This window comes from Rhinoraja longicauda, chromosome 6, assembly GCF_053455715.1.
Source record: "Rhinoraja longicauda isolate Sanriku21f chromosome 6, sRhiLon1.1, whole genome shotgun sequence".
Lineage (NCBI taxonomy): Eukaryota > Metazoa > Chordata > Chondrichthyes > Rajiformes > Arhynchobatidae > Rhinoraja > Rhinoraja longicauda.
In genome coordinates this window covers 13,491,507-13,519,043 of record NC_135958.1, presented here as the reverse complement: position 1 = coordinate 13,519,043, position 27,537 = coordinate 13,491,507, and the positions used below count along the sequence as shown (strand labels likewise).

At 43.2% G+C, this 27,537-nt stretch overlaps 1 protein-coding gene across 1 annotated transcript; it reads left to right on the top strand.

The window, feature by feature from the left end:
* Positions 1-12,878: 12,878 nt before the first annotated feature.
* LOC144594246 (Golgi-associated kinase 1A-like) lies at positions 12,879-27,111 on the top strand. The gene is made up of 4 exons (XM_078400485.1): positions 12,879-13,050; positions 14,131-15,461; positions 26,039-26,112; positions 26,895-27,111. Exons 2-4 carry the CDS (start codon positions 14,427-14,429, stop codon positions 27,100-27,102), a joined length of 1,317 nt encoding a protein of 438 aa, XP_078256611.1. The 5' UTR covers positions 12,879-13,050; positions 14,131-14,426; the 3' UTR covers positions 27,103-27,111.
* Positions 27,112-27,537: the final 426 nt, after the last annotated feature.

Sequence of the window (27,537 nt, the reverse complement as noted above, 5' to 3'; positions counted from 1 at the left end):
TAAAGTGCGATGGGATGGCTAATTCAGCACGTGCTGGCACAATAAGTGATGCTTGGGATTACTCCCTTGCTGATTAGCGTCCGGTGTCTCCGACTGGAAGGCACACGTAAATAGATCAAAGGGGGACCCACTGAATTACTCCAGCTCTTTGGGTCTATCTTTGGTTTAAACCAGGATGTACAGTTCCTTCCTACACATTTTGTCCGCTCCACTGCAAAATCTGCTCAAAGTATGCCTACTTTGAAATGTCCATTTAGGGCTTTATACCTATTCACGTATAAAGCCCTAAATGGACATTCCCCCCCCCCTACATCAAAAATCTTCTAACCCCCCTCTCTAACTCCAGGTCCCTCAGGTCAGCCGACTTGGGGCTACTCACTATCCCGCGGTCTAGGCTTAAGCTCAGGGGTGACCGCGCTTTTGCGGTTGCAGCTCCTAGACTGTGGAACAGCATCCCTCTCCCCATCAGAACTGCCCCCTCCATCGACTCCTTTAAGTCCAGGCTCAAAACCTATTTCTACTCCCTAGCGTTTGAGGCTCATTGAAGAGGCGCTGTGAACTGTTTGCGTGCTACTGTATGTTTCATTTTTTTCCTTAGTACCTAATCAGATGTACAGCACTTTGGTCAACGTGGGTTGTTTTTAAATGTTCTATACAAATAAAATTGACTTGACTTGACTCTCTCTGACGGGAGTTCTGCAACACCCTCTCTCGCTGCACCCCCTCTGTGATTCCTCCGGCTCTCCAGCTCTACGACCATGTTTTAACCCAGACTCGCTACCATAGCCACGTGTGTTTTATCACCATAGACCATAGCCAACAATGGACCATTGTGGGCTCTACCTTTTCTTGATCATCATTGCTTTTTGCATATCTTTCTATGCGTATTGGTTCTTTGAGCCGCCTATATCTCTCTCATTTCCCTTCCCCCTGACTCTCTGTCTGAAGAAGGGTCTCGCCCCCCAAAACGTCACTTATTCCTTTTCTCCAGAGATGCTGCCTGACCCGCTGAGTTACTCCAACTTTCTGTGTCTATATTTGGACATACCATGTGTGTTTGAATGGCAAGTACAGGATAATGTGATCTGCTGAGGTTTACACCTGTTCGGCAGCATTAGTCACTGAGCAACATTGCAGAGATCAGGGAGGAATCTTCACATCCACCCTAATGGATACAAGGTACTTCGTACCTCGATAGCACGGGAGGACCAGAGGTACAGAAAAGGCAACGGAAAGGTTTTAAATGAATGTTAATATTAGAAGCAATCTTTCACATAGGTTCAAAGCATTAGATCTGAAATTATTTTATTACAATGGCACCCGCCACTATTGTACGACGGTTAATTAATTTGTATTGGTACTTATTCACTATAACGAGTACATGCTTGCAGTGTAAATGAGTCTATATGCATAAAGGTTATAACAATAGAATTTAAAATGAGTTTTTCTGTCATTAATCTGAGTGATAATTACTTCACTAGTCCCTCGAGTCATTGCTGAGCTCTCGCTCGATAAGACTTACACAGTGATGCTCACTTCTTCTTCGAAGAGCAGCAAACTCCTGCACATCACCATCAGTTATTTTTAAAAAGTCTCCATTTCTATTGTCCTTGCGGTCCCGCATATCGTTTTGGTTTGCTGCCTGTGGAAGATGTTTTAGACTGCACTTCAGGGATGAAAGACAATTCTGATGAAAACAATCTAAAAGTCGAACGTTTCTTAGTTCAGAGGAATTTATCCTGGAATATTGTCGTAGGTTGGAGAGAAGATACTTGAAGGAACTGCACCTCACGAAGAGATGGGAGTGAAAAGAATAAGTGAGGCGATGCCCATAACAAATAATTGGATTGAGTTAAATCCAATGAGAATAGTAAATGGTTTTGAAAGCAGAAATGGATCATTCAGGATAGTTCAGGGCCGTTAGTCTTACCTTAGCCGTGACCAAACTTCCAGAATCCAAAACATGGGATGAAGTCAGTGAAACCTGAACAGAAGGTCAAGGACTATCTCAGTTTAATTTAGTTTAGAGATACAAAGTGGAAGCAGGCCCTTTGGCCCACCAAGTCCTCACCGACCAGTGATCCACAAACATTAACACTATCCTACACACACTAGGGACAATTTACATTTATACCAAGCCAATTAACCTACAAACTTACACGTCTTTGGAGTATGGGAGGAAACTGAAGCACCTGGAGAAAATACGCAGGTCACGGGGTGAATGTCTGAACTCTGTGCAGACAGCTCCATAGTCAGGATCGAACCCGGGTCTCTGGCGCTGTAAGACAGCAACTCTACTGTTGCACCACCATGCCAGCCCAAATCTTGGCAATGTTCCGATAGGTAGATTGTGTTGGAAAACTTAGCTGAATATTCTTTTACCTGAAATACAAACAATGTTTCTCTTTCCGCGAATCTCCTTGACCTGTTGAGAGTTCCGTATTTTCGGTTTTTATTCCTTTCTGCACTACCTGCACCAAAACACCATCCTGGAAAGTTTCCAGTCAGGTTTCAGAGCCCACCACAGCACAGAGTCTGCCTTGTTGAAGGTACACAACGACCTGCTTCTCGCCATCGACACAGGCGACTGTGCAATCCTGCTCCTTCTCGACCTCAGCGCAGCGTTCGATACAGTGGACCACACCATCTTTATTGACCGTCTCCGGTACGCGGTTGGCATTGATGGCACTGCCCTGAGCTGGTTCGCTTCGTACCTCAAAGATAGGAGTTTCGCCATCAACATAGGCAGTTATTCCTCTGCTCCAGCTAGCCTCTCCTGCAGAGTTCCACAAGGCTCCATCCTAGGCCCCATTCTCTTCTCTCTATACATGCTCCCCCTTGGCCAAATCATTCAAAGGCACGGCATTTCTTTCCACTGCTATGCCGATGACACTCAGCTTTACCTCCCCCTGAAACCCAACAACCAGTCAAATTTAAACAGCCTCTTACACTGCCTTGAGGACATAAAATGTTGGATGGCACAGAACTTCCTCCAATTAAATGAGAGCAAGTCTGAGGTCATCCTATTCGGCCCCCCCCCCGACTCCATCAAATCGATAACAGGCAGTCTTGGAAGTCTATCCTGCCTAGTCAAACCGCATGTCAAAAATCTCGGCATGATATTTGACTCTGCATTAAAATTTGATAAGCAAGTCAACGCTGTGGTAAAAGCCAGCTTCTTCCAACTTCGAACCATAGCTAAAATCAAACCTTTCCTCCAATTCGACGACACAGAAAAAATCATTCACGCTTTCATTTCCTCCCGCCTAGACTACTGCAACTCCCTATACACTGGGATCAACCAATCTTCCCTGTCCCGCCTGCAACTGGTCCAAAACGCCGCAGCGAGACTCCTGACGGGTACCCGTAAAAGGGACCACATCACCCCGATTCTGGCCTCTCTCCACTGGCTCCCTGTACGGTACAGAATCAACTTCAAGCTCCTCCTATTCACGTATAAAGCCCTAAATGGACATTCCCCCCCCACATCAAAAATCTTCTAACCCGCCTCTCTAACTCCAGGTCCCTCAGGTCGGCCGACTTGGGGCTACTCACTATCCCTTGGTCTAGGCTTAAGCTCAGGGGTGACCGCGCTTTTGCGGTTGCAGCTCCTAGACTGTGGAACAGCATCCCTCTCCCCATCAGAACTGCCCCCTCCATCGACTCCTTTAAGTCCAGGCTCAAAACTTATTTCTACTCCCTAGCGTTTGAGGCTCATTGAGGAGGCGCTGTGAACTGTTTGCATGCTACTGTATGTTTTTTTTTTCTTCATTAATACCTAATCAGATGTACAGCACTTTGGTCAACGTGGGTTGTTTTTAAATGTGCTATACAAATAAAATTGACTTGACTTGACTTGACTTGACTTGACTTTCCTTGCTGTCGTGCTTCATGCTTGGCTGTCTACCCGTGTCTCTCCCTGAGACCTCTTCACTGAAATTAAAGTGTGGCTTTTATTAATGCCTGGTTGCGTTAAACCACAATTTGGCTGCATCAGGAAGTAATCTTGCCCTTCTATTCATGCCAGCATCATCGAATGTTGCAACTGAGCAGGTAATTCAGCCCATCATGGCGATTGTTGGTGGAGGTATCCAATCAGTATTGACACCCTTTTTATGTATTGAGGATCTGTGCATTGTTGATAAGACCAACATTTAAGCCCTTTTTCAAATTCCTCTTTGAGAAGGAGGAGGAGAGCAACATCTTAAATTGCTACAGTTTTTCTCGCCCCTGCACCACTGGTTAGCATTGAAACAATCTGGTCCATTCTTCTTTCTGTTCCAGCACGTTGGCAAATGTATTCTCCATCACAATTATTCTTTCAATGGAAATTATGCTGGGATGCACCCTACAGTGCCGTGTGAAGTAGTTCTAACAGAGGTTTCATTAAAAAAAATCCTTACAGTACCTGATTCCTTAAGGGGTCTTGGGCACCGATTGGAAGCTGGGCATAAAAGGTATGAAGGTATGTTTGAAACCATTCCACCTCACCACATTATTGATCTACCTAAAGCAAAGCTCTGACTGTTGTCAAAGAGGGCAGACACAGAGAAGTTGTTCCATTAGTTTAGGCAGGTCCCATTAGTTTAATTTACAACCACTTGTAATGACTACCAATAAACACAAACTTTGTATGCATTTCTAGAACAGGTTTTCTCAGCCTCAGGTTTTCTCAGCCTTGATTACACTTGCAAGCTGTTCAGGCATGTCGATACGCATTTTTTTGACAGTGAGTACTTTGACTCATCAGCTTCTCTGGATCAGAATCTGAACTTGATCTGTTTACCAAACTGTGAGCAATTACCTTCACTGTTCGTGTGCCAGCATGTTCCGTATGTAACTTAGTCAATATCTTTGATCATATAGTTATACAGCATGGAAATAGGCCCTTTGGCCCAAATCGTCCATGTTGACCAAGGTGTCTACCTGATCATGTCCCACTTGCCTAAGTTTAGCCCATTCCTCTGAACCGTTCCTGTCTATGTACCTCTCCAAATGTCTTTTACACATTGTAATTGTACCCACTTCTGCTCATTCGATATACCCACCATCTGTGTGAAAAACCTGTCCTTCAGGTCCCTTTTAAATCTTTCTACTGTTATCCTAAACATTATATCTTCTAGATTTACTTTCACCTACTCTGGGAAAAAGACGGTGACCATCCACAGGAAATCTAGACAGCTCGGTATTGCAAAAGCTCCCTTGATTGCCAGACAATCAACCTTGGTGGAAATATTGTGGTCTCAGTTCTTCATCTGTGCCACATTCCAGCTGTGACCAATCTCCAAGAGTACATTCATATGCATAACGCATAACTGGATCTTTCTAAGTTTGTGATGATCACGGAAACAGTCCATTGTTGGCTGTGAGCTAGGTGATTATGAGTTATACAGACAATGAAATTCAGCAAGACAGTGAAACTAGTACAATGGCTAGGATGGGGGAGGGACAAAGAGAGAGGGGATGCAAGGGTTAGAGAAATCAATGCTCATACTACTGGGTTGTAAGCTACCCAAGCAAAATATGAGGTTCTGGTCCACCAATTTGCATTTGGCCTTAATCATTGCTTGCTTTAGCTGAGGTACACAATGGTACTTTCACATCCTCCATGTCTGAGCTGTCATGAGGCAGTCCAGGCGTTGCATTGTTACTCCTGTCTGCATTGAGGTCTCAGTATTCCAGATTGTCATAATCTTGAGTACTCAACAAGTAATTGAAGGGATGAAAAAAATGATCCTCCTAATTGTAATTGGACTAAAGGTGTACCTTTGCAAATGCCGCCTAACCAAAGTCCGATATAACTGCATCATAACTTCCTGACTCTTCTATTCGATGTTCTGACAAATGAAGGCAAGCATACCATGTGCCTTCTTTACCATTCTATCTACTTGCGTTGCCATTTTCAGCGATAATGGACTTGGACCGCAAAATCCCTAGGTACATCTATGCTGTTAATTAATAGATTTCTCTTTTAAAGAAATGAATGGTGAACTTCAATGCCACACCTTTACAAGTAACATAAAATTACATGTTCAACTACAGAATGATAAGTATAGTGCATCCATCAGTGATTATGTAATGGCTTTGATGAATTATCCATTTAGTTGAAACAATGGTGAATTGGTACTCTGATACCAATGCAAACCTTTCACAAGCTAATATTAATTGACTTCTGATGTTGTAATGGACAATATGAGCTTTATTATTCAACTGTACATTAAACATATTGTACGCATGCTCTACATCTCTTCACCATGTCCCCAAATTCTCCATCAATTAATAAATTTCAAGAATAGTTGCCAAATCTGATTACACAAGTGTAATACTATACAATTCTCAAGAATTACCTCAGTTCAAGAACATGTTCAGGTTTCAGAACCTTTGATTTTACTTATACTGTTCCTTTTATAGGTTGCAAACCAAGTAAGCCAAGGTAAACCACTTCACACTCCACTTTATAATTTCATGTTATGCCTGTATAATTGCTTCGGTACCTCTGTTAGAATTTGTGATTTTTCTTTTCTACAGCGTGCATTGCAATGAAAACATCCTCCCCATTACATAAGCAATGATTCATGTCTTGTTAAATTTCGTTCATTGTGGCTTGGAAGAGATTTAGGTGTGAGTAACATTAAATGGGTGCTTGGTGTATAAGTATAAAATCCCTTGTACATATTGAGGGTTAAGTGCTTTGGGTATCAGCAACATTTAGTTCTGCTTACGATGAGACAAGCCTAAGTTTGTTCAAACTTTTGCTGTAGCCAGCACAGTATAAGGATCTGGTGATGTTGGTGGTGGATATTATCCATTACTTATTTCCTGTTTGAAGATGACCTTCAACATATGATGAGCTTTTGACGGCACTGGGCCTACATTCGCTGGAATTTAGGAGAATGAGGGAGGACTTCATTAAAACATATTGAATAGTAAAAGGCTTGGATAGAGTGGATGAGAAGAGGATGTTTCCACTAGTGGGAGAGTCTAGGACTAGAGGTCATAGCCTCAGAATTAAAGGATGTTCTTTTAGGAAGGAGATGAGGAGGAGTTTCTTTAGTCAGAGGGTGGTGAATCTGTGGAATACTTTGCCATAGAAGGCTGTGGAGGCAAAGTCAATGGATATATTTAAGGCAGAGATTGATAGATTCTTGATTAGTACGGGCATCTGAGGTTATGGGGAGAAGGCAGGAGAATGTGGTTTGGAGGGAGAGATAGATCAGCCATGATTGAATGGCAGAGTAGACTTGATGTGCTGAATGACCTAATTCTACTCCTATCACATGAACTTATGATCTTCAACTTACTGCAGAGCCTGTTTGCTTTATCCGCACAATAGACATGCTTTAATCATTGCTATCTGTTGTTTCCATCATTTCATTCTTCTCCAAGTGATATGATTCAGTTAATCCTGGACATTCAATTTATAAGAAACAAATCATGGCTTGTAATAAATAGGTTTCACACCTGGTTTAATGCAGATATGCACCTTATAACCTTGAATACCATCATGGATTTTCTGAAACTTAATCAGTGGGATGTCTAGTTTGCCATCCTTGCACTAAACCACTACACTATAACCATCAGGTCTTAAACACTACACAGCACTAATCTCAACTACGAGCTTCTATTGATGGTCTTTGGTTGTATTGAGCACTTTGGGTTTTTTGCTGTAATATTGTGTTCATTCATTTATTGAATTTCTGGATATTATGTACAAACTATGTGTATTGCATTTACAGGTCTGTTATGCTGCTGCAAGTCAGAATTCCTTTGTTCTGTTGTCGGCAATTAAACTCTCTTGATTTTTGATATATTTTCCCAATTCAACTTCATTTATTTTCCTTTGAGGTATACTGCTGAAATTCTGTAGACGTATCGTGATCCATAATTGAGGAGTCCACAGCACCATCAGTCTTCGACAAGCAGGGCTTATTATTTTGATCAACACTAGTCTCGAAATCCTGATTCACCTGGATTTCATTTTGCCCATTTACAACATGTACATTGTGTAAGGCAGATTATTTGAGTAATTGATTCATTAAAGATTAATTGTATTAATCTTTCCTATAAATTTCCAAACAATGTAGTTTAAGGCGATCGCCGAGCTTACAATCACTTTGGACGATCACCTACTTTGAATTTGTGGCTGCTTTGAATTGGTTTCACTGGGCAATTGACTTTGCATCTCTCACAGGTAGTTCATCCGGACATACCCCTGTCTCTCTTCTTCAGCTTGGATACAATATGTGCTCTATAGTCTTGTGACTTTACACAAAACGAACCATTTGAGATAAACAAGGTTCTTTCACTTGTTGTACCAATGGCAGGTTTCCTCAAATTAAATTTGGTAACAATCAAGGTAACTTTGAATGGACCCATTCATTATTCAATCCACAAATTGAACTCTCTGTCAGAGCCCCATTATGAAGCTCATTAAAGATGTAATATAATACATGGAAAACCAATAAAAATTGCAATTGAATCTGTACCAGAAATGATGGAAGAACTCAGCTAGTCAAGCAGCAACTGTGGAAAAAGGAATTTTAGCGTTAGTTCTACAACATGGAAATAGGCCCATTGGTCCACTAAGTCCACGCCGACCATCCATCACTCGTTCACACTATTTCTATGTTATCCCATCCACTTACTACACACTTACTACACTACTTCTATGTTTCACATCCACCTACTACACACTGGGAGGCAATTTACAGAGCCCAATTAATCTACAAACCTGCACGTCTTTGGGATGTGGGAGGAATCTGGAGCACCCAATGGAAACCCACAGGGAGAACATGCAAACTCCACACAGGCTGTACCTGACATCAGGATCGAATCTGGGTCTCTGGCATTATGAGACATCAGCTCCAGCCACTGTGCTGCCTGTGCCTCACCGTACTTTTGAAAGAATGTCATTAACCTCTACTAGCTGCGCCACATTTGGGTCAATTACCCTTCCAAAGAAATGGGGGAAGAGTGGACAGTTGACAGTTTTCAAAGCAATGTTGGTAGGAGGATTGAGGTGGTGTAAGACAAACAAAGACTGCATGGAGATAGACAGTTCAGGTGGCACAGACCATGAGTGCTGGCCATTAGCAAGGCATTGTCAAGGAACGGATTGGGTAAAGGTCATAAAACGATAATGGAAGAGATGGGAGAGCAGTTTGCCTTAAGTTGGACAATTCATTGTTTATTCCAGACAGTTGCAAAGTGCCAAGACAGAAGCTAAGATGTTGTTCCTCTCGTCCATGTTGGGTCTCGCTGTGGCAGATAGGAGTAGAATTGAGAATTAAAAGACATGTAAACAGGAAGCTCGGGATTACCCCTACAGACCAAGCATAGGTGCTCTGCAAAGCGATCACACCATCTACATTTGATTTCTCCAATGTAGAGAAGATCACATTGTGAACACTAAATGTAATGGACTAGATTAGAAGAATTTCTAGTGCATTGCTGTTTCACCTGGAATGATTGTTTTGGTCCCAGGATGGTGGGAATGGAGGAGGAGAATGGACAGGCGTTGCATCCCCTCCAGTTTTATGGGAAGGAGCCGTGGTTTGGGGGGTGGGAACAGAAGAATGGACAGGAAGACACTAGTGAGCAGACCCTGTGAAATACAGAGAGGGAAGGAATAGGGAAGATGTGTTGGGATCATGTATGTGGTGACCATATAATGTATGATTCTTCAAAACTACAATAGAGTTAATGATTGATTCATCATACGAATGATTTTGTTCAGAACTTAAACTTTCTGTAAGTTTGTGGGGTTGAATTCTCCTATATTTTCTTCACAATTCTGCAAATGAAAAAATCCATTACTTTTTGAAGAGCAATTAAACTGGTTAGAATTTTTAATACCACCGGTTCAATTTCAATTAAGTAGGTCACTTTCTTCTTTGCTTGAATTACTTTGTCGAGTACTTCAGCCTTTCCTGTGCTTCCATCCGAATCTGGAAAACCATTACAACATCTCCATGTGTTCTATAAATGAAGAAAGAACTCTAAATCCTCTTTGAAAGTTCCTTGCCTTTCATTATTAAGAAACAAAGTAACTATTTTGTTTTCTTATCCCGATCTCATTGACACCAAAAGTGACGACCTGGCATGCAAGTGTTTCCTGCGGTTTCAGGAACTTTTGTTCAATGACCCTCTGAACTGCCAACCCTGTCTCTTTGAATGTAATCTCTGCAAGAACTGCCAGGAGCCCTGTAAACTGCTTTAGTGCTTTGGACCATAGTTCCCTGGCCTCCCCTTCCATGTGGCAATGATGGCAGTATGTGGTCTATGTATGTGGCTGCCAACAGTCTGTGCTCCTCACATTGCCTTTGCCACTGTTCCATTGAACATCAGGGGATGACAACTATCACTACTGTGTATACAAAACTGAGGCTGTAGAAATAACAATGCATCACTGCAACTGGTCCTAAGCCTTCTGCTTAACACACAAGTAAAAACCAGAAAAAAATCTTTTGCATTCTCCCGTGTGTTTTGTCTTGGCCTTATTGCAAATTTGAAATATCTGATAAAATGCATCAATTTCTAATAATGGTTTGTTAATTAGCGGAACATCAAGGCTGAGGCCAAGTCAATCGATATTTTTAAGATGGAGATTGACAGATTCTTGACTAGAAGATAGACACAAAAAGCTGGAGTAACTCAGCAGGACAGGCAGCATCTCTGGAGACTTCTGAAGAAGGGTCTCGACCCGAAACGTCACCCATTCCTTCTCTCCGGAGATGCTGCGTGTCCTGCTGAATTACTCCAGCTTTTTGTCTCCGTCTTCAGATTTAACCAGCATCTGTAGTTCCTTCTTACCCAAGATTCTTGATTAGTACGGGTGTTAGGGGTTATGGGGAGAATGGGGTTGCAAGGGAAAGATAGATGATCAACCGTGATTGTATAGACTTGATGGGCCGAATGACCTAATTCTGCCCCTATAACATGAACATTTCACACCTGAATCACATGCATGTCATTCCTGCAGGTTCCCACTCCACACTGACCATTCTAGTAATTGTTAGCATTGCAAGCAAGCTATAATCCATCCCGTCCAATAAGTATGTCATTTTGTGTAAATACACTATGGAAGTACAGGGATAACAAACTTCCTAACAGTTCTTGGAGGGAAGTGTCAGCACTTCTGTTCCTCTGGGCTATTAATCTTTAAACTGGGAAAAAGTAAAAGACACACCATTTACTGTCTTCATGAGGCCAGCCTTCTGAAAAATTCAACAATCCATTTGACATCTGGTGCTACAAGTAAGGATGCTTGTCTCAGCTCTGCATAGCAACCAATTTTGAACGAGAAATCAGATGGAAAACTGGGAAGTTGCAGGGTTTTTATGGTGGAAGTGCGTCAGAGTGAGGTGCTCTGTTAGCTGTTGATCTCTATGTTGTCATCTATGCTGTGCCTCAAAGCTATGGTCCCATAATAGGAAGTGAATGTAACAAGTTCTAAGTTAATTAGTGCCACAGTTAGTTCGACGTCTGATGTGAGGCACCAGAAAAAGAAAGGTTTATAAAAGTAAGGGTTCGGTTACTGTTCAGATGATTATAATTCTTATCTATAATGCTTATCTTATAATGCTTACTCTGGCAAAGGCAGTGGTGGTTAATGTTAAAATATGTTTCAACAGGATGATGGCACAATATCATTGGCCGAGACGTGAATCCCGATTATAATTTTCTGCCTAATAATTTTGCTGCCTGTTTGTATGTGTATATCTACGTAATTGTACAAAAAGAAGGTATTTATTCACAAAATGCTGGAGTAACTCAGCGGGTCAGGCAGCATCTCGGGAGAAAAAGGAATGGGTGACGTTTCGGGTCGAGACCCTTCTTCAGTCTGAAGAAGGGTCTCGACCCGAAACGTCACCCATTCCTTCTCTCCCGTGATGCTGTCTGACCTGCTGAGTTACTCCAGCATTTTGTGAATAAATACCTTCGATTTGTACCAGCATCTGCAGTTATTTTCTTATACTAATTGTACAAAAAAATTGATTTGGATGAATTTGTTTGGAATGAATGCCAAAAGTTTGCAAGTGTAAACATGCCTTTAATTAGTGGGTGGATAACACTTGCCAAGTCACAAGGTAGCACGGTATGAAGTGGAATTTGACACAAATGATTCTGGCTTGCATTGTTCTGTGCCCGTGTGGGACTGTATGGGTCATGGATCCATGGTGTTAGAGGGTCAAAATAGTCTGTTCTGTTTTGTTTTATGAGCCGTTAACCTCCTCTAAGTATGTCACGCAGAAAATCAACGAACATGGCTGCACTAACCTAGAAAAGTAATCGGTTCATTTGAAGTAGAGCCTGCTGGTACATCTGTTACCAACAGCAGATAATCCTTCGATAAATGGACCTCAAGAGCATGGACATTTGTAAGAACTGGGGAAGAGAAAGCAGCCAAAGTTCCCCCATTCACAATTCCTTCCACCACCAGTAAACATTATTCTAACAGGATGTGAATCAGTTTTCAACTTGCTATGCTGGTGAGAATCCCCACGCAGTCGGAAGTACCTGAGTTTCACTTCCAATGAGATGAAAGGAATTTATACGGAGGTGGGTTCTAGACCGTACTCCCGTGGTAACTGATGTGAACAAAAGTTTGAAAATGAAATTTGTTACTAAGCATAAAAATGTTTTAAATCAATAATTTCCCCGGGGTAATGTTTTCGGTTTATTATCCGAATGCCCCTGTAGATTAAATAACTGGCTGAAAGTCTCCTTTGGCCTCATGTTGAAACGTGCCGTGCTTTTTCTAATGACGTGTGTACTTGGACTGGATTCAATTGCATCAAAAGAAAGTAAACCACTCCTCTTCCATGATCATTAAATTGGCTTATTTTGCCGGAGCCTTTCCAAATTTTCCAAAGTGTTCAACAGCACAAACTAATGGAATGGTAAAAAGTAGGGACAAGATCAGTGGAGATTACTGAACACTTCAAGCCCATCTCTTAAAAGATGTCAAGCTGAATTCCAAACTCTCAGATGGTGGTGACGAGAATACACAGCTCAATTCACAAGCCAGAAGATTGAACTCTTTTCCAGGTAAGCTGAGCTGTCTGTGTTTGTACAGAAAGTTAGTCCTTTTCACTTCTTCCCAGCTCAGTTTTCTATTGAGTGTTAGTGATGTGTTTGGTGTGACAGAGAATGTAATCACTCATCAGATGGACAAGCAGTGACATTTGTCACAAATTCCATTTGTCACTTCACGTGGTAATGATGTTTATTTTCAATATGTATAAAGAAGTACACTTTAGTCCTCAAAGGGATAATTAATTGTAGCTGCTGGTGCCAGCCCTCGTTAGAAGTGGATTCAGGACAATTGTGGTTTCAACCTAATGGCACTGTACTCCTTTAATTACCATTGCAGTCAGCTTACAACTTGCTGTGGCTCATTTTTACATTGAGTGGAGCATCCTTTTAGTTCCTGTTCCTTCGTAGCAAACACACCATAAAAAGATATACATTGGGGCACGGTGGTGCCAGCCTTACAGCGCCAGAGACCCGGTTTCAATCCTGACTAAGGGTGCTCACTGTTTGGAGTTTATACATTCTCCCCATGACCTGCATGGGTTTTCTCCGGGAGGTCCAGTTTCCTCCCACACTCCAAAGACGTACAGATCTATAGGTTAATTGGCTTGGTAAAATGGGAAAATTGTCCCTTGTGTGTGCAGGATAGTGTCAGTGTGTAGGGATTGCTGGTCGGCGATGACTTAGTGGACAGAAGGGCCTGTTTCCACACTGCATCTCTATACTGTCTAAGAACAAAACTATACATCACTCAGATATAAACTTCCTCAAAAGCAATGTATTCTTCACACTTGTGTAAAGTATCATAAAAACAGTGTAAGGTTCACAGATATAAAGTACCATAAATTGTGTATATTTTATGGTACTTTCTTGTGTACAGTAATGTATAAACCCTTTTTCATAATCTAAAGTCACAACAGATGAGTAGATACATCACATAACAAAGTACCATCAAACAGTGCTTAATGTACATCGGGGGAAAGACTAAAGCCCTATTTAAAACTGAAAACTGAAGCTACAGACTCGGAATGTACTTTCAACCATCATCTGCAACTTGAACAGAAATTTTAAAATGTATGCATTTTATTTTTGTAGTTTGGGACAACATCTGAACCCCCGAGTGAGATCTCAACTGTGCACCAACTCCCAACCAGTCATTATCTATAAATAAAGCACATCTAAGCGACTTAATTAGGGCATTCATTGCCTTTTAAGAACTCCCAAATATTCTTTACTCTGGATTCAGCACCGGCTGCTCTCTTGAACGAAGTAGACGCCCACAGTGAGATGACAAACTGAATGAAAAGATTCTTATTAATGCTTCCTGGAGTTACATAATCACAAAAATCAAGAGTCGCATAGTTTTTCACGTGATTGTATTCTCCCTGACAATGAGGTGTGTGAGACGACACAGGAACATTGCGTTTTTATGTGCCAGCTTTCTCGGATCTGTGTCTCTTTTGCTTTGTGCGATGCAAGCTCAGGATATGAACTCAGTGGCCATGGACAACAGGTTGCACATTCAGGGTGCTGAGCAGCTTAATACAAGATCAAACGGGCTGAAGGGCAGGAGTGCCCGTTACAGCAGTTTCCAGCAACGGAGACTGTACAAGTCAGGGCACTTTGCGGAATCCGTGCAGATTATTGAGTCAAACCTACATCACAAGATTAAGAATGCACGTCCTGTTAGAAAGCCTAACAGTGTGAAATGGTTGGGAGAGGACAATGAAATCAGAGAGGATGCAAAGCATGGTCTGGGTAAGCGGACTGGTCAGAAACCAGCAAGAAACCATAGTGCAGCATCACGGATAAATCTCAATGGGAAGAAGAGAAAGAAACCAGCAAAAACTAGCGAGGACTGCCGGCTCTGGTTTGATGGATTCCATTCCACTGATTTCCTGCATGGAGCTGATTCAAGCAAACCCCTCACCTGGTTCAGTCGAAGGGACCGGGAGCTGGTGAAGCTCCTGGCTGGAGGAATTGTCCTAAAGGCTGGCTACCTCACTCGGGGAGAAGAGACGGTCCGTGTGGTACTGAGTATTAATAACTCCCTCGCTGTAGAGGGGAGCAGGGAGCAGTGCCGAGCGGGAGCCTGCGGATTAGTGAAGGAACTGAGTGACCTGAGGGAAGTCTCTGCTTTTCACCTGGACCGGATCCTGGGCCTCAACATCAGCCAGCCAGTGGTGGCACGGCGGCTGAAGTCCCTCCTGCTGCCGCAACAATACGTAGATGGTCCAGCGAAGCCCGTTGTGTTGTGGGATCCATGGACGCCAATACTTCAAGGTCCCATCCCACAGCAGGATGTCTTCCACATGGCCCAGTTCCCCAGTGTCTTCAGGAAGTGCGGAGAAGGGGGAAGTGAAGTGTGTGTCCGGGACGACAGCCCAGAGCTGCAGAAGATGAAACTGCTGAATTATTTTTTCCAGGTAATCTTGACACAAATATGTTTGGACATGCAGCACCTCACATTGGGTGGGCTCTGGACCCTGCTCGTTTACCTTGGGAGAGGTTTAGAGCAGGAGACCGTGCAGATTCACGAGGATCAGATCAGGCCTTAGAAGGTTAAATTACAAAGGCAGATTTCCTTATATTGCCTTACGTACAGAAAATTAATGGGTTGCTCTGGTTGAGATGTTTTGAAAAGGATTGATGGGGTAGAACCTGAGGGCATATGGTTTTGAAGTTCATTGATGTGAATGAAATAGTCTGGGGAGCGTGGGGGGCAAAGTATAGGTTTGTAGCGTGACTACTGACCAGTGATGAATTTCAAAGCATGCTTTCCCTACTTAGATGGGGCATCTTGGTCGCATGGATGAGTTGGGTCAAGAGCCTGTCCCTGTGGTGTTGACTCTATGAGAAGCAATGGGCTCTGCCTTTGTTTATGAATAAACAATGGCCCTTTCCTTGACATATACCAACAAATTAAAATGTTGAATCTGTCGTTCAGGATGACGTGACTTTAAATTATCTAAGATTCTGCTGTCAATTTTGCCCTGTAACCTCATTTTGCACAGTGTTCATGGCAACAAAAAGGATTTTGTAAAATAAAAGATTAGTCTCTATGCTGTAACACAGTTGAACAGTAGGGGGCGCACATTCCCACAGGAACTTTGTTACTGCTGCTCAAATATTTTTGTTCTGTCCTGCATCACAAATTAATCCCAAGTCAAGTGGATAAAACCTGCCCTCAAATCTCAGTGTAACTCTAGTTTGGCTCCGTTTTCTTATAGTACTTTGCAATGCAGTGAAAGGAATTGGATAATAATTCACACAATGAAAGCAAGATACTGCCTGATGCTGAAAGTCTTAACATATAAACAGAAAATGCTGTAAATCCCAAGCAGGATTTGCAGAGTTAACATTTAAACAAAACATATAAAATCTGTGTGGAAATACTCCACTCACAGTACAGTGATCAGGGAGAGTAGCTCTCAGACATAATTAGAATATGAAAGTCGTTTAAAAACCATCAGTCCTCTTTTCAATGGCAATCTTTCTCCTAAAAACTGTAAATTTATTCGGAGATGTAAGTAAGAATGGAGGGTAATAGCTCGAAGAGAGCTGTGCAGAATAATTTCAATTTTACCACCTTTGGTGTACACATTCACACACATTTTCTCACACATATACAAGCACATACATGGATGCACGTATACACATACATGGATGCACGTATGCATATACATGCACGCACACATAAGCAAAGGACACATGGATGCATACATTCAACTCATGAACACACACACTACTCAAACATATAGATAGTACACACATACCCACACGTCTGCATACACAAACCCGCACACACTGCTCAAACACACATGATGCACGTAATCACTGAAACACGCACAGATACACAGGTCAAACATACAGACAGCACCAACATACACATGCACTCAAACACACATAACGCACTTTATCACTGACATGCGTACACAGACAAACGCACACACCACCCAACACGCATAGTGCACATAATAACAGTTGCATACACAGCTCAAGCGCACACATTAAACCTAGCTCTTTATATTGCACAGCTTTAAACTGCTTGATGTTATGGGGCAGGGGGATAGGGTTGGATCTGTTTCCCTGATGATCACCATGCCCTCTACCCTCGAAAAGAGAATAGCTTTGCTTTTTTTGAAGAACTTGAGTTCTCGACTGGCTGCTTTTCCTCTCAGGATTCTCTGAATGGAACAAGCAGTGCAATTGTCCTGGGCCCCAGACAGGCTCTGGTACGGATCATTGGAGCCAGTACAGGGACAGAGAATGAGCAAGGGGGAAATATATGTAACTGCCTCGGCCCCTAAATATGATTTTTTGGAGAGCCTTGTGCCACAGTTGCTATTATAGATTGGTGAATTCTATTCACCATTATCTGAGTAGTGAATTGACCAGTCAGTGAGCTGAGAGATATGGGTTTTGGGATATGGCATTGAGAATGAGTTTGCTGACTTTGATGGCACATTGAATTTCTTGCAGCACTGACCGCAGGTCCTAACATTGACCTCCTGAGTTATCGGCTCTCTTGAATTTCTTGAGTAAGTGCTTGTCAGGCCCCCTGGCCCTCCTCTGATACAGGACACCCCGCCCACTGTCCATCTCTTCCAATACCACCAGCACACATTGAGACAACCCTGACCTGCTTTGCCTCATGTTGGCCCATTCTTTCCTGTTTCCCTGCATAGAGTGTCATTTGTAGAAAGCCATTACCTGCACCATTAACAAAGCCTGTCCGGACATCTGCTCTGAAAGCCAAGGGAACCGGTAACTCTGGGGGTCTCTGCCAGGACCTGTATTCTGCGCTGCAATAAATTCAATGACCTCACGCGTGCCAATAAGCTTTCACAGCTCCAGTCTAGCTTCAGCAAGTGCAGAGTTGCCTTATTCAGAACTAGCCGCCCATAGTACTGGCTGCCTGCTGATGCATCAGTGAATGAATAACATGGTTAGCCCTAGATGAATGAACCCAGGACACATGCAAATGGACAGCAGCAGGAAGTTGGCCTGCTTTGAAGGTTACGTGCACAAGCAGAATTCTGTAGATGATGGAAATCTGAACTAAATAAAAAAATGCCAACTTTACTTGTGCTCCCAATTCAGTGTACTGAGTTTGGCGCCCACAACACGATCTTATCTGCACTAGGGAATGGGACGCAGTGTGGGCGAGCACATTGCAGAGTGCCTCTCATCAGTCCATCAACCCCCAAGTTCCCAGTTGTCTGTCACTTTAACTCTCCAGTACACTCCCACCCTGACCTCACAGTCTTTGACCTTCCACATTCTCCAACAAAACATCGTGCAAGCTAGAGGAGCACCTTCCAAAGTCTGACTAGCGCATCACAACCACGCCAAATCAACACCTTTTTTCACAACAGTAACTTTGTTACAAGCTCAATGGACAACTAATACACTATTCTAAGGACATGCCGATCAAAATGGGTTAGCGTACGATGAGCTTTTGAAGGCATTGGGCCTGTACTCGCTGGAGTTTAGAAGGATGAGAGAGGACCTCATGGAAACTTACCGAATAATGAAAGGCCCGGATAGAGTTTATGTGGAGAGGATGTTTCCACTAGTGGGAGAGTCTAGGACCAGAGGCCTTAGCCTCAGAATAAAAGGATATACCTTTTACCTCTTGATGAGTACAGGTGTCAGAGGTTATGGGGAGAAGGCCGGAGAATGGGGTTAGGATGGAGAGATAGATCAGCCATGGTTGAATGGCGGAGTAGACTTGATGGGCAAAAATACTTAATTCTACTCCTATTCCTTATGTCCTTGGAAAGGATTTGAGGAGGAATTTCTTTAGTCAGAGAGTGCTGAAACGGTGGAATTAATCTACAGAGCGCAGCGGATGCCAAGTCAATGGATATTTTAAAGGCAGAGATTGGTAGATTCTTGATTAGTATGAGTGTTCGCAACAGTCTGTTCGAACTCCTTCCATCGGGCAGACGATACAAGGCCTTCTACGCCCGCACCTCCAGACTCAGGAACAGCTTCATCCCCAGGGCCATAGCTGCTATGAACCGGTCCTGCTGAGCCGGATGGCCACAATGCATAGATCAACTTGCACTTTACCTTGTCTAAAACTGTTACAATTGTTTCGTTTCGTTGGGTTGCTGTTGTCGAAATTACTTAAATTATTGCATCGTATGGGAGGCGCATTCCCAATCTCGTTGAACCCCTGGGTACAATGACAATAAAGATATATTGTATTGTATTGTGTCGGGTTATGGGGAGAAGGCAGGAGAATGGGGTTGAGAGGGAGAGATAGGTCAGCCATGATGGAATGGCGGAGTAGACTTGATGGGCAGAATGGCCTAATTCTGCTCCGAGAACTTGTAAACATAAAATAAAAAGAATATGCATACAAGCAGGTATCAAAGCAAAACATTATCATTCTTATCCAAGATGCACTCAGACAGTGAAGGCGGCCGAGGTGCCCATGGATACTGTGTGCAGGGACACAAAGGTATGGATGTAAGCTGGAAGAGGGGCAGGCAGTGGTGTGGTTGGTGGTTTCAGTGGGTCAGCAGATCAAACCGTTGCTGCTCACATGTGTAGCCTTTCCCTTTTTTTTTGCCATGTTCTTCCTTTTTCTGCTGGTCATTTCACATTCATTATCTTCTTACATTTAAAACCCCATCAGTCCAACTAATGTTATTCACTTTGTGCAGGAAGGAATTGCAGGTGCTGGTTTAAACCAAAGATACACACTAAAAGCTGGAGTAACTCCGTGGGTCAGACAGCATCTCCAGAGAAAAGGAATAGGTGACTAGAGTCCGAAGAAGGGACTCGACCCGAAACGTCACCTATTCCTTTTCTCCGGAGATGCTGTCTGACCCAGAGTTACACCAGCTTTTAGTGTCTATCTAATGTTCTTCACTAAATGCCTTTAACCCACCTCCACCACCTCTCATGAAATTCAACACACTGTCAAAAATCCTTCCCTTTGTCCTCCACCTCTCTCTGCATCGTAAAACTGCATCAACCTGAAACATTCACTCTGATTCTCTCTCCACAGATGCTGCCTGGCCTGCTGAGTATTTTCTATTTTTATTTCGATCCCCATGCTGCATGTTTAAGGCATGTAAAATTAAGCTTGCACGGTCAATGCAAGAAGCAGTCACACAGGTGATTCATTTTGTTTCTCACGAGATTTCTTCCATGATCCGAAGCACTGAATCAGTTAAAAACATGTTTTCGCAAAACCTCCTTTGATTCACAAGAAGGAGACCTCCAGTTTTAGTTCAATACATTGAATGGATAACCTCTGCCTTGTTCAGTCTGCTGCAGACATTAATCATGCTCAAACAATGGAAACTTGGATAGTCAATCAGCAGCAGGCAGATCTGTTAGCACTGATAGCGCTTGCAAAGGCCAAGAGCCCACACTTCCCAGCCTCAGGCAGGCAGTGCGGAGGTTGGGAGAGATGAATTTGAAATTGGTGTTACGCGCAAAGCATCTATATACTAAAACTCTCGTTTGTTATCTTGTTTGTGACTGAACCTCAGCCAAAATGGTACACGATAGCGCGACAGTTGTAGGCCCACCTTACTCACCATTGTCACTTTAGTGATAATGCAAGTAGTTTTATTGAAATCGGTGTTATGTTTTTTAAGTTATTCACATTTTTAAATTTAAAAGGAGGGGAGGGGAGGGGAGGAGGGAGGGAATTGGGAAGGGGGGAGTGGGGGAGAAGGGAGAGGGGAGGTGGGGGGGTGATGAGGGAGGGAGGGGGAAGGGGGGAGTGGGGGAGAAGGGAGAGGGGAGGTGGGGGGTGAGGAGGGAGGGAGGGGGGAAGGTGGGAGTGGGGATGAAGGGAGAGGGGAGGGGGGGGGTGAGGAGCGAGGGGAGGACGGGAGGACAGGGTGCTGCACCAATGCAGGAGAGGTTTGGGCCCAACGGGTCCACTTGGCGTAGTTTGATGCTAAAATTCACCCAAAAAAACCCAGAGTCTATTATTTGGTTGTACAATCTTAAACACTTTGAATTTTCATTCCAGTCAATAGTGTCTACATTAGTGAACAGTTTTTAGAAGATTTATCCATTTAAAGATTTAGCACTTTATAAAATATTGACAGTACAGTCAACCCCTTGTGTTACAGGAGGGCAAGGGGAGTTTTGTTCCCAGAAAAGTTAACGGGATTCTCCGTATAGTGAGTTGAAGCATTATATTGATTATATTGAAAAAAATTACATTGATTTACTTTTTTTGCAGGTAAATTCTGTGAGAGTGATTTTTTTTTTCCCCTTTCACAATTTATTTGAGTAGTGATTTATGAATTCTGGAAGGGTGAGTTTTGTTAACCTGAACAGTTTAATGCAGGGGCTGTGTAGGAAAGTACTGCAAATGCTGGTTTAAAACTCTGGTTTAATGCTGGTTTAAATGGTTCAGACTGAAGAAGGGTCTCGACCTGAAACGTCACCCATTCCTTCTCTCCAGAGATGCTCCTTGTACCACTGAGTTACTCCAGCATTTTGTGTCTATCTTTAATGCAGGGGTTGCCTGTAGAGGTAGTGGCTGTAATCCAGGTGTTCCCCTTTGGTACACTGGGGAATATCTCCTGCTGAGACCCACACAGTGGAGATGCCTGAGACATGGCCGTTCCCTGACTGAGGCAGGAAGGTGGCCCTTCACACAACCGGACACTGGACCTTGGACACCCACACTGCCCCACAGAACTCCTTGTCCTGCCTACGAAGGTTGTACAAATCTCCGCAGAATTCCCAGCTCCAGATTAACTATAAACCAATAACACAAGAAGCAGGATTCAATGATTCGATGGTATTTTAAATTAAACTTTACGTGTATGATGTGTGTGGGTCTCATGTACCTAGGTACAGTGAGATGCTTTGTTTTGCATACAATCTAGTTCAATCATAGAGCAGACCTCACCTAGGCAGTACCCGAGTGTCGCCATGTTTCTGGCGCCGATAAAGTTACAAAAGTTCACCAAACTGGCCTATCTTCTGCTGACCGCCACACGTGGCAACAGGTGGACCCCACTGGGTCCCCCTTTGATCTAGGCAGGAATAACCGCCACATCCCTCAAGACAGGTCCCCCAAGCTTGGCCCGCCATTCAATATTGTCACCACTCATCAACGCTGGCCTCAATTACTCTTCTATGCCAGTTTCTCATAACCCTCAATTCTTCGATCTCCCAAATATTTATTTGTCTCCACCTTAAACACATCTAATGTTCTGGCCTTCACTACCCTCAGAGGCAGGGAAATGGAATTCAGAGATTCACTACCTGTCAGAGAATAAATTTCTATTCACCTCTGTTTTAAAGTGATTGGCCCCTTGTTTTGTAGCTATGTCCCCTTGTTCGAGACTTTCCCATGATTGAAAACGTTTCATCATCTGCCCTGTCAAAATTCCTTAGGAATTTATATCTTTGAATAAAATCACTCCCCTTTCGTTGGAACTCCAAGGAATACGGACCAAACTGTCTAGCTTCATTTAATAGAACAACCCTCTCGTCGCAAGACATCAAGAAGTACTCTTCTGTACCAGTTTCTCAATCATGGCTGATCTATCTCTCCCTCCTAACTCCATTCTCCTGCCTTCTCCTCATAACCTCTGAAACCTGTATTAATCAAGAATCTATCTACAGTGCCCTCCATAATGTTTGGGACTATGTATAAACACTGCTGTAATTTCTACATGGTGAAACCAAAATGTATAAAAATGGCCTTTATTAAAATCTGACAATGTGCACTTTAACCACATGTGAATTTTTCTATTACAAATCTCAAATTGTGGAGTACAGAGGCAAATAAATAAATGATGGGTCTTTGTCCCAAACATTATGGAGGGAACTGTATCTATGCCTTAAACATATCCACTGACTTGGCCTCCACAGTCTTCTGTGGCAAAGAATTCCACAGATTCACCACTCTCTGACTAAAGAAATTCTTCCTCATCTCCTTCCAAAATGAACGTCCCTTAATTCAGAGGCTTTGACCTCTAGTCCTAGACTCTCCCACTGGTGGAAACATCCTCTCCACATCCACTCCATCCAAGCCTGCTAAATTTTCTTTGGACAACCTCCACATGAACATACTCATGAATATGAACTATAACATACTTATTTAGGTAAGGGGACCAAAACTGTGCACAATACTCCAGGTGTGGTTACACTAACATCCCGTACAATAGTAGCACAGCCTCTCTATTTATAACTTACCGTTCCTTTGTAATACAGGCCAACATGCCTTTTGCTTTCTTGAGTATTTGTTGGACCTGCCTGCTACTCTTTTGTGATTCATGTTCCACAACACCTAGATCCCTCTGAACACTCACTTCAGTCTCTCTCCATTTAGATAATAATCTGCCTTTTGATACCTCTTAACATAATGTATGACCTCACACTTCCTCAAGTTGAATTCCATTTGCCAATTTTTCACCTAATCGTCCATTCAATCTAGTGTAAGAAAATAACTGCAGATGCTGGTACAAATCGAAGGTATTTATTCACAAAATGCCGGAGTAACTCAGCAGGTCAGGCAGCATCTCAGGAGAGAAGGAATGGGTGAGGTTTCGGGTCCCGAAACCTCACCCATTCCTTCTCTCCTGAGATGCTGCCTGACCTGCTGGGTTACTCCAGCATTTTGTGAATAGCCCATTCAATCTATATCTCTTTGAAGAATCGCTATGTCCTCATCACAATATGCTCTTCCACCTACCTTCATATCATCGGCAACCTTGGAAACCTCACCTTTTGTTCTTTCCTCCAGGTGGTTAATGTAAACTGTAAACAAGTGAAGGGCAACAACTGATCCCTGAGGGTACTCCACAAGTTAAATCCTTCCAGCCTAAAAAGAACACATCGATTGCAACACTTTTCATTCCAAATTGGATGTGAACAGAACAACTCCAATAATCTGCTTTCTGATCATTCAGTAATCTCGATGATTCGGCATGTGGCTCCCTGGATAATGTCTCCCTTGCTCCCTTCTAACTGGCCTGGACCCCTGTTCCCATGCTCCCTTCCACTCACAAGTGAAGAGTGCACCCTTCCCCTCTTCTACAGGAAGACAGTTCCCTGCACCCTCTTTCGCTAATGAAGCTATGATTCCTACACTCCCTCCCAACTCACCAGGACCCTGCACTACCTTTAATCCAGAGGTACAGCGTGGAAACTGACCTTTTCTCCATTCCCTTTAAACCTGGGTTCATTGGGAAACTTAATACCATTCTGTGTAACATCTACATAAAGTGAGGTAAAGAAATGTCGAGTAAGAAAATAACTGCAGATGCCGGTACAAATCGAAGGTATTTATTCACAAAATGCTGGAGTAACTCAGCAGGTCAGGCAGCATCTCAGGAGAGAAGGAATGGGCGACGTGAAGAAGGGTCTCGACCCGAAACATCGGCCATTCCTTCTCTCCTGAGATGCTACCTGACCTGCTGAGTTACTCCAGCATTTTGCGAATAAAGAAATGTTGAGGTCATAGTCCAGAAAATCTGCTAAACCAGTCCCACCAAAGTCCCAAGCATGCCGGAATATCAGAATTTTACTGTAGTTCAGAAAAAAAACAAGATGCTGGAGGAACTTAGTGGGTGGAGTGGCATCTGTGGAGGGAGGGGGGATGATGGGGAGGGAGGAAGGAATTGTCAGTGTTTGGAGTCAAGTTTACTGTGGTATGTTTAGTGTTTTTATTCATCATCCTGTGTGAGTTTTCTGCCACAAATCAAGGGAACAGTCATTCAAATAAATAGGACAAATCAGATGGTAGAGGGAGGATACTGTGAGTAAAGCTTTACATTTGATTCAATTAAATCGGTTTACCTATTTTTAATTTACTTATGTAATACTTTTTTTAATGTTATGTTTCTCAATAGTAGGTCTTGAATAATTTTCAAGAATCAGAAGAGTTTTATTGAAATTCTTTCTTGCACTTCAGTACAATCCAGAGATACAGCGTGGAAACAGGCCCTTCGGCCCACCGAGTCCGCGCCAACAATAATCACTCGTACATTGTTCTATCCTACACACTAGGGACAATTTTACAGAAGCCAATTAACCTGCAAACCTGCATGTCTTTGGAATGTGGGGGGAAACCGGAGCACCTGGAGAAAACCCACGGGGTCACGGGGAGAATGTACAAACTCCGTACAGACAAGCACCTATAGTCAGAATCAAACCTGGGTCTCTGGCGCTGTAGGGCAGTAACTCTACCACTGTGCCACTGTGCCACTGTGCCACCTTTAAAGCAGCACAATTGAATGTGAATACAATAAATGTTCATAAACGTTTAATGTAATCAGTGGAAAGGAGACTCAGTGAATCCCTGAGGTGGAACCTATCCCCTCCAGAGACACTTGAGTTAATGCTGCTGACTGCTTGTGCCGGGGGAGGTCATGTCACCCTGGCTTTTGCTGATGAGCTGAGTGACTGGCTTCTGGTGGGAAACTGCAGATTTACAGCATGCTCTTCGATGCAATGAGCCGAGAAGGAAGAGGACAGTTCCTCATTACGACCGCACTCTGGGAATTGGACTGGTCTCAGCAATGCGGTGACCGGCCAGATTACCAGCAATGCATCCCACGGATCAGTTTAGCAGAGAATATGGTCGTAAAGCTCCATCTGTTTCCTGGAAATCAGGAGCTTAATGGAGCAGCACAGGGATTGTCATTTGGTGACAGTCACGCTTTCAGTATTGCGACTACAAATCTAGGGACAATAAACTGTACCGAAAGAGATAACATCCCCATTCCCTGACAAATGGATTTGGCAACTCGTATCAATAACTAAAATAGCCTTTACAGCAGGAGATCACACTGCTGTTGTGTTCCTGTGGTCATGTATATATTGTTCAGTGACCTGTAACATTAGCAGCTCCAGCTTCTCCACAAATACAGCCTTTCCAGCCAAGAGCTCCTGTCCTCATTCCCGTGTACAACATGGCCTCAATCACACGCAGAGAATGTATTTTGCATGCTGTTGACAGGAGTCCTGTTCATTTCCTCCACAAATATTTTGTTTATTTCAGGATGTGGAGATCATTCTGGCCAGCTTCAACAAAGGCAAGGAGAAGCAGACAGTTACTTTCGGAGATTTGGATTGGTAAGTGCTTGTGCAGTACCTAGAAAAACGGTTGAATTACACGTAATGCATGGGGGTTGTAACGTCAAAGCAGGCCATTCAGCCCAGACAGTCCATCCTAGTCCTTTTGTTCAATGGGTCATTAATGGCCATTAAAATTATTGGGTTTAATTCCCGTCACTTCGTGCATTAGAATTCCAGAATTCAGAAGTGTGACCCAGGTTCACGATGGAGAGAACTGTCTGAGAAGAATCCTGAGTCATTCTTATGCCACTACACAGTAGGGTGGCTGTGTGAATGTATAAGAAAGCCAATAGCAGTTTAGCATTTCTGATCTTGTCACTGGGGAATGATGTAAAATGGGCTGTCACACCCCTAGGGACAAAGATTTACTGAGGGACAGCACCTTTCATGAGGTTCCCAGAACAGTTTGCCAATCTTTTCCATCTGGCGATACTTCGAAATGAACTGGTTTTAAAGCTGGAAAGGGTGCAGAACTTTACAAGGATGTTGCCAGGACTGGAAGGCCTGATCTATCGGGAGAGATTGAGCAGGCTAGGACTCCATTGCATTTCTTCTTCACGTACCCATCAACAACCAGGGGGAAATTTATCGTGGTCATTTAACCTGCCAACCCATGTGTCTTCTAGTATCCATCCTTGACTGGGTGTCAGTGTTTATCTGTTCATGCTCCTTAAATCTGCCGAAGGATATTTTTTTCAATGTTGTGTCATTTGAATGGATTTTTTTCCCCGGATGGTCTATATTTTAAAAGGGATATATTGTTATCTGGTCGGCTACAGGTTACCTCCCAGAACTCTGAAGATCATCTCATCACAGTGCCTGTCCGAAATGCTCCTACGTTCCTTGTACGAAGACCAGGAATATTGGCAGAGTAAAGGGCCAGTCTCCCTTCTGAAGCTGGTGGACAGGATTAATAAAAGAGCTCAGGTTTTATTGCAGCACATTGCTGACGGACAGGTGCAGCAGAGGAGACCAAACGTGAAATGAAAATACTGTCTGAACTTGCAATTACCAACCAACAGGGCGGCATTGTGGCACAGTGATAGGGTTGCTGTCTTACAGCGCCAGAGACCCAGGTTCGATCCTGACTATGGGTGCTGTCTGTACAGAGTCTGTACCTTCTCCCCGTGACTGCGTGGGTTTTCCCTGGGTGCTCCGGTTTCCCCCCCACACTCCAAAGGCGTACAGGTCTGTAGGTTAATTGGCTTCGGTAAAGATTGTAAATCATCCCTAGTGTGAAGGTTTGTGCTAGTTTACTGGGATCGCTGGTTGGCGCGGACTCAGTGGGTCGAAGGGCCTGTTTCCGCGTTCTATCTCTAAACTAAACTAAACAGTTAATTTCATATACAGACACTCCCCGGCCAATACAAAATGGCGACTTAGGTAAACTCACACAATGTAAAAGGTTCTGTACTCACTTCC

What these genes read in the sequence shown, in the direction of transcription:
- LOC144594246 (XM_078400485.1), top strand. Translation starts at nt 14,427, where the DNA reads ATGAGGTGTGTGAGACGACACAGGAACATTGCGTTTTTATGTGCCAGC. An exon ending in TGCTGAATTATTTTTTCCAG is followed by an intron (nt 15,462 to 26,038) that starts GTAATCTTGACA and finishes TGTTTATTTCAG; the next exon opens with GATGTGGAGATCATTCTGGC. An exon ending in ACTTTCGGAGATTTGGATTG is followed by an intron (nt 26,113 to 26,894) that starts GTAAGTGCTTGT and finishes GGTCGGCTACAG; the next exon opens with GTTACCTCCCAGAACTCTGA.